General features: G+C 33.1%; 1 protein-coding gene across 1 annotated transcript; it reads right to left on the bottom strand.

The window, feature by feature from the left end:
• Window positions 1–3,435: 3,435 nt before the first annotated feature.
• LOC113766206 (14-3-3 protein 1-like) lies at window positions 3,436–7,216 on the bottom strand. Its single transcript, XM_027310417.1, has 3 exons — window positions 6,722–7,216; window positions 3,835–3,957; window positions 3,436–3,579 (listed from the first exon to the last, which is right to left on the bottom strand). The coding sequence occupies exons 1-3, from the start codon at window positions 7,214–7,216 to the stop codon at window positions 3,436–3,438; spliced, it is 762 nt and encodes a 253-aa protein (XP_027166218.1).
• Window positions 7,217–7,458: the final 242 nt, after the last annotated feature.

Genomic DNA, 7,458 nt, shown 5'->3' on the forward strand with positions numbered 1-7,458 from the left:
AAACTTGTAGCCCTTTGAGTTAGCTTTCCAATGCATCAAGAATCACCTCATTTGGATCTGTGTAGGCTGAGAAATGACCGAAATACCCTTACCTGTTCATTGCCCTGTTCCAGTTTCGACCAGTAGAAATTTGCTATTGTAATTCGGCATTTTGACCTAGAAAACCTTTAAACTGGATTTAGATGTCTTCACCAAAGTTGTAGATATATCTCTTATCTTCAAATGGGTTCAAGAATCATCTCAATCCGATCATTGTAGCTCAAGTTATAGCCGAAATACGAAAATGTGTCAAAACTGTCAAAATACACAAAATCCAAGTAAAAAGTGATAAAAACCTCATTTAATTGAACAAAAGCATTTTATACCAATTATAGCCAAAATAAATCATTTTCTTCCAATAATATACCCAAAGTGACTAAAAATAATATAAAATATCATACAATTATTACGTAAATTAGTCACTTATCAAACTCCCCCACACTTAAATCATTGCTTGTCCTCAAGCAATCCACACATAATCAACTACAATGATTTAAGAGGTGAAACAATATATGCACTTTTGTCAAATTTAATTCCTCATGACCTGAAAAATAATCATTATTCAATTATTCAAATTACATTAAATACTCATAATATCAAGTAAAGGAAAGATAAGTATACCTTAATTCAACAAGTTAAACGTAATCTCTTACCCTAACCTAATTTCACAAATAAGCAAATCACATAGTCGATTTATAGCCTTCCTCCTCCTATAATCATCTTTTTCTCAAAATTTTACAACTAAGAGGGATTTATTCATACTGGTTTTACTTAAATAGTGAGAATGTCTTTTTACGCGAAAATCGACACTTTTAGGTGAAGATCCCCGGTTACTCAACATTTCACTTATTCAAGTTGCTATGCATACTCTTAATTCAAGTACCTTTTTACGCGAATGTCGACATTTGTAGATACCAACCCCCGGTTACTTGGTACGAGAATCATTGGAGTAGAACAATTTTTATTTACTTTCTTTTCTTTTCTCTTTTTTTTTTTTACTTTTCTTTTTTTCTTTTCTACTTTTTTTCTTCAAAAATAAAGGACAATAAATAGATATTCCCTCTTAGAAAATATATAAGAACAATCAAAGGAGGAGTATAACCTTTTATCAACTATATCAATCACTTACTTATAAAATTAAGTAAAGAGAAGAAATTTCATTAAACATATAAAATTATAGGCATAATTTTCCTCACTTTACCAAATATACTTTCTAAAATGTAAAAATCCTAATTGCATAATAACCATTTTCAAGTTAAATGAGGACTAAACTTTCCAAAATACATATAAAGTTTCAACAATTGGAAGAATTAAACACTTAAGGTTGGAATACTTTGGCCCTTTTTGAAATAAAAATGAAAAAAATTGAAGAACTTTTGGGCTATAGTGAAATATTGGACAAGATGTTAGAAAAATTTTGACGGAGTTTCCCCATATAAATGGAAGAAAACTCCCTGCCAACAAATCCAATTTCAATCAAATTATCCACATGGCAAATAATTCAAACACAATTCCAACATTTCTAAGCATTTAAATCCACAAAATATCATCACATAGAAAGTATTTGCAAGTTCAAATATTTCCTCCCCCACACTTAAACTTCACATTGTCCTCAATGTGAGAAAAGGAAAATAAATAAAGAGTAAAAGAAAATACTCCCCTTATGACTTGCGCGATCCAAATCCATGGCAATGTGATGAATTTCCAACCGTATTTGAGAAAGAATGGAGAGTTCACTTATTGCACCCTGAAAAAGACAAAATCAAAACAAATAAATTTCTTAAAAATAAACGGTTGCAATCAACAAGAAAGGTTTGGGTGGCCAAATGAAGAGTAATCCATGACTAGGGGTAATGGATGCTCCTCTATAGAGGTAATCTTGATACCACTACCTGGATGTGTCTCAGTGCCCACTTAAAAAATTAAGTCTAAGACAAACACTTGTTTCAAGATTATTGATGCTCTTGCGAATATTGCAACCCAAAAGCTTCCTGTTTCAAGCTTTGCCACTCGAATTCAGCTGTTTTCTTTCAAGACTCTCTCTGTCATGAGGAGATTGACGTGGACATGCTAAATACTCTTCATCCATCATGGACTGGTTGATTTCTTAGATGTTGTTTTGGTCAGTATTTCTTTGATAAACATCTTCGATGTCAGCTTTGGCGTATTGTTGTTGAGGGCCCTTTATGTTTTTTCGATGTTGCTGCCAATTAAAAGCCAGACAAATGGTCTGACAGGATTTGTTTGTTTTGAACTTTATTCAGTTTCAGTTTGTCATTTATATATTCGTGAATTGGATGAAGCAAGTCTAATTTGATAAGGTTTAAGTCAAAAAAGCATGTAAAAGGAAGTAGTTTAAAAAGGGCCATGTGTGTCTGGAAGAAAGAATTACAACGGTAGCTAATTGGTGTGATGAACCAAGTTTAGGCATCAATATTGTTGGATGAATCTAAACCAAGGTACGCTAATTTTGAATTCATTTATTTATTTTTCGGCATCTATGCCCCAGACATTGAATGGCCTATTCTTCGCTAGCTTTCCTGACATCGACTGATCAAGCAATACTCGTTGGGGTTCAAGTCTTAGAGCAGATTAGTCTACTGCCACCGGTCGGCAATCCTGTTCAAGCAAGTGATCACAGTGTGATTCGGATTGGGGATCAAAGCGGTTGATTGCAACTGAAGCCGGCATCATGCAATTGGGACGAATTGGATCATCGGAGCTCACTTGATTTGATCTAAGATCGTTGAATTTGAAATTCATAGGTTTGATGTAAATAAATATAAATGAATTTCAGATCAACAGCTTAGATCAGGTTTAGTTGAACTTGGCTGATTCGCAACTTCTTTTTTTTTTTTTTTTTTTTTTCCTGAAGCCACATGTGGTATCCTAAACGCACGCATCCAGGCTAATCCACACGTGTCCCATAGGAACCGGCTCAAGTCGTGTGCGTTGTTTCATCAAAAATTTGATCCTTAGCAGTGATACTCACCTAAGGAGACTACTACCACCAGACCAAAGCCCCAGGGGCTGGCTGATCCGGAACTTGAAATGCTCTTTTTGCGCCTACAACTGCTAAGAGTCCGAATTCTCTCAATTGTACGTGGCAAGGATCTTTTAAGACAAGCAGTATATCCTTACTTTTACCCAAAAGCTAGCTCCAAAAGAGCACTGTCCATATGCTTAGGTGACTTGCGTGCTAGCATGGCACCAAAGTTATTGCTTGCCTTTTGTAGTCTAATAATACTAAAAGGGCTCCATAGAGGAATTAGTTGATGCCAAAAATTGAAAATTTGATCCAAAGAATAATGTACTAAAATTATCCCTATACCTTTTCATCGATGGTAGAGCAGGAAAAAAAAGTTTTGCTTTTGTCGTGCTAACTAACTATATATATCATATATGAACCGCATAATCTTCCAATGTCCTTTGGGCATCCCAAAAAGTGATATTATTCCGGAGTCGTTGCATGATCGCGGCGCTTTCCTCTTGGAGTTCCTCAGGCAATTGGGTTTCGTCTGAATGAGCTGCAGCATAAGCCTGAACAAAGAATAAATTCACATAAAATCTATTGTGCTTTAAAATAGTTAAAAGAAGATTTTAAAGAATATAAATTCCTACCAACTTGAAAATAAACTGAATGGTACTTGATTTCAAGAATGATTTGATTAAGCAAATATTTGATGAACATCATGCGCTATATATTCCACAGAAGTTTCAACAGCCCTTAGAAGGAAGTATTATGATCCTTCATGATGCTTCTAAATAGTTATGTATAAAGGGCTATTAGCTTACCAGTCTAGCCTTGCTGCAACCTGATTCGCATGCTTTCAGAATCTCACTGTGAAACACAGCGAAGTTGAGTGCCACGCCCAATCGCCTAGGATGTTTTGGTGGAAGATCAGCCAGTGCAATTTGCTGTTTGATCAAATAACACAAAAAATAAATAATAATAAGCAATTTTTTTAACAAAATTGAGAAAGAAATTTTCTGCGCAGTTGCAGATCTGCAATCGGGCAGTGGGACGACCCATTAACCACAAAAACTTTCAACAGATTCTCGACAAATTTAAGTATTGCCCCACTAAATTGTTTAGAAGTAAACATACAAATAACTTGTTTTTGTAATATTATGGAAATGGACTATAAATAATTGAGCAAATTACCCGACTACCCATTAGAACTTTTGAAATGGTATAATTTTGATCGCTCAACTGTCAAAAGTATGATATTACCTATTAAATTTCCTATATGTATATTTTGGACAATTTCGTCTATTTTTACCATCAACCCTACCATATTTAAAGATGCGCACGAATCATGAGACATAACCAAAAGGTAGAATTGAAGGTAAAAACAAGCAGAATGACTCAAAATATGCATGTTAGATTTGAGACGTGGATGATTTCATCCTCTTGAAAGTTGAGTTGCCAAAACTATACCATTTCAAAAGTTTAATGAGTAATCAAATAATTTGATCTAAAAAATTCAAAACAAAATGCCTTCTACGTCAAATTAATCACCTTGAAACTTGTACTAGTTTGTTATTAACTTAGGATTTTTATTTCAATAAAATATAGAAAAAACATTATTTGAAAAAGCGTAGAATAAGAATTAATTAATTAAGTTGCTTAGCTAAAAATAAACCGAATGCGACTTTTTCAATAAGAAGGTGACGTTTTTATAAAAACAAAAAGTTCATCTCCTTTTTGCCACGCAAAACCAAAGGTCCGTGAGGAACTGTTAAAGGTTCATTATGTTTTTAACTAAAAAGATATTCTATAATTAGTAAATTTGAATATGTCGCTTTTAAATTATATTATTCATGTAACAAATGTAATGCTTTATCTTAATATTGTTGTTATGTCTTACTTTCAACGGTTACAAGAAAAGAATTATAGGGTTGGCTCCGCCACTACTGACCTTATGTGTAGTTTTTGCGTTGAAAAAAGGAATTTACTTGCCAGAGGCAAAGGCAAGGGAACTAGCAGGGGCTGTCGTCCCCTCTTCCCTCACATTTGAAAAACTTAATTTGAGCCTATAAAAATTTGCAAAAGTTTACTTTAACTCCTTATTTTGTCCCTCAAAACTTTGACTACATATCTTCACCCCTTCCCCTAACTTTTCTTTCAAAAATTTTATTTATTTCTCCTCTTTAATCACATTTTTACTTCTTCGTTATCATTCTTTATATACAAATAAAACTACACATTTTCAAACTTTATTCAGTAAGTATATGCACGAAAGCTACAATCAAACAATTCTATTTTATAATTCCCATTTGCCCCATCTTTACATTTTAAGGGAACAAAAAATAAAAGGGGAGAAGTAACCATACAATTTTTGAGCAATTCATTAACTGTCATCATATTATACTTATAACATCTAAAATGTAGTTCGAGTAATACTATATTACTTACAAAACAACACTTTGTTCCATTGCCAAACCATATGGCAAAGCAAGAAACATACATTCAAATCATGTTAAATTTCATTCGAAGTACATTTTGTCTTTTAAGTTTGTACATATACTATTATGAAACTAAAACATCAGCAGAATATTTCTTTTGCAAATTTTGGATTAATATTTTAATTTATAGTTTAGTTTAAGATTACATTGGTTATTAAGGGAAAAGTATAAAATATCAAAGTTACTACATATTACAAGATAACTCATATAAAGCTTCTCATATGTTAATTTCACCCCACTATTTTGAAATTTTGGCTTTGCTACTACTGCTTGCCCAATTCTATCTCCCCCATGCTTTCGCCCATAAATTAAAATATTTAGATTCATATTAAAAAGCATTACAAGCTCATAGCCAGTAATTTTAGAAGAAAGGGTATAAGATTAATTATCATACGCTTTATAGGAACCCAAAAAAAAAAAAACCTAACAATTCTTTTTAAAAAGCATTACAATATTTTTTTGAAATTCCAATATTTAGATTCATATTAAAAAGCATTACAAGCTCATAGCCAGTAATTTTAGAAGAAAGGGTATAAGATTAATTATCATACGCTTTATAGGAACCCAAAAAAAAAAAAAACTAACAATTCTTTTTAAAAAGCATTACAATATTTTTTTGAAATTCCAATATTTAGATTCATATTAAAAAGCATTACAAGCTCATAGCCAGTAATTTTCGAAGAAAGGGTATAAGATTAATATCATACGCTTTATAGGAACCAACAAAAAAAAAAAAAAAAAAACCTAACAAGACCTACTCCAAAAAAAGTTAATAATGTAATTAGTAACAGTACACACAAACACATACAAAGCCCATGGTGTAATTAACGTTATGAAATAGAAGCATAAGTATTATCAATGTCTATAGAAATAGTAACTATACATGTTCAGAAAATAATAGGAATAATAATCAAATTAAGGAATAAAGATTATGATACATATACATTATACATACAATATATATATGTGTGTGTAGTTTCACGTCCAAGAATGTTTTTCTTTGTGTACAAAAGTTAGAAAAAGAAAATAATTACATTCTTTAATTTCGCGCATAAAAGACTATATTTACTCCAAGTTATGTTTTTTTTTTTTCGGGCTTGTAATTCAATTCACAAACAGTCAACGTTGGTAAACATGACTTTCAGCGCAAGTAACTTGACCGTCCCTAACACCATTTTTATGTACGCGTGAGTTTACAGAAATAAGATAGTACCTCAGCAGTTTGATAAGATTGCATGGCTTTCTCAGCAGCCTCTCTACGTTCATCATCACCCTTAATTTCAGCCAAGTACCTCTCATGATCTCCTTTTGTAATAAAGTAAAACACCTTCGATTCACTTGAACTAGCCGAGGGAATTAGCGTTTCATCTAACAGCTTCAGGATCCCATCACAAATCTCTGAGATATCAGCTTCTATCCTGGCTCGATACTCCTGAACCAGAACCAAATCATCGTTTGTGTTGCCGTCATTGTTCTGCTCAAGAGATCGCATTTTTCGCCATGCAGAACGATGCATGGAAATTACGCGGTAGTAAGCCGTTGAGAGCAGCCTCCGCTCCTCGGAAGTTAATTCGGAAGTTGGATATACTGAGGCACGAACTAGTTTGTTCATGTAGTTCATCATCTCATTGTACCTCTCGGCTAGCTCTGCAACTTTAGCCATGTAGAGGCATTGCTCACGGGTTGATGAATTTTGTGAATCAGCCATTGATTTAAATAAAACCAAAAAGTAGGTTACTTAATGCTAAAATTGCTAGAGGAAAAATATTTTGGGATTGGAGCAGTGAGGAGGAGGATGTTATATAGGCTTCAAGGAACAAATTGGGAGTTTTTCGGCGATGGAAATTTGCCTAAATTGATTTATTAGCCATAGTATCTCGAGGGTAATTCTTGAATGCCAAATTCATAATGTCTAGTACTAATATGGTATTTGTGGAAATTACTTAGGCA

This window comes from Coffea eugenioides, chromosome 3 (assembly GCF_003713205.1).
Source record: "Coffea eugenioides isolate CCC68of chromosome 3, Ceug_1.0, whole genome shotgun sequence".
In the NCBI taxonomy this organism is placed as follows: domain Eukaryota; kingdom Viridiplantae; phylum Streptophyta; class Magnoliopsida; order Gentianales; family Rubiaceae; genus Coffea; species Coffea eugenioides.

Excerpts from the sequence above, each read along its gene's own strand:
- LOC113766206 (XM_027310417.1), bottom strand. The coding sequence starts at position 7,216 with ATGGCTGATTCACAAAATTCATCAACCCGTGAGCAATGCCTCTACATG. Across the intron at positions 3,958-6,721 it reads AATCTTATCAAACTGCTGAG|CAAATTGCACTGGCTGATCT; the intron begins GTACTATCTTAT and ends TTGATCAAACAG. Across the intron at positions 3,580-3,834 it reads GTTGCAGCAAGGCTAGACTG|GCTTATGCTGCAGCTCATTC; the intron begins GTAAGCTAATAG and ends TTCTTTGTTCAG.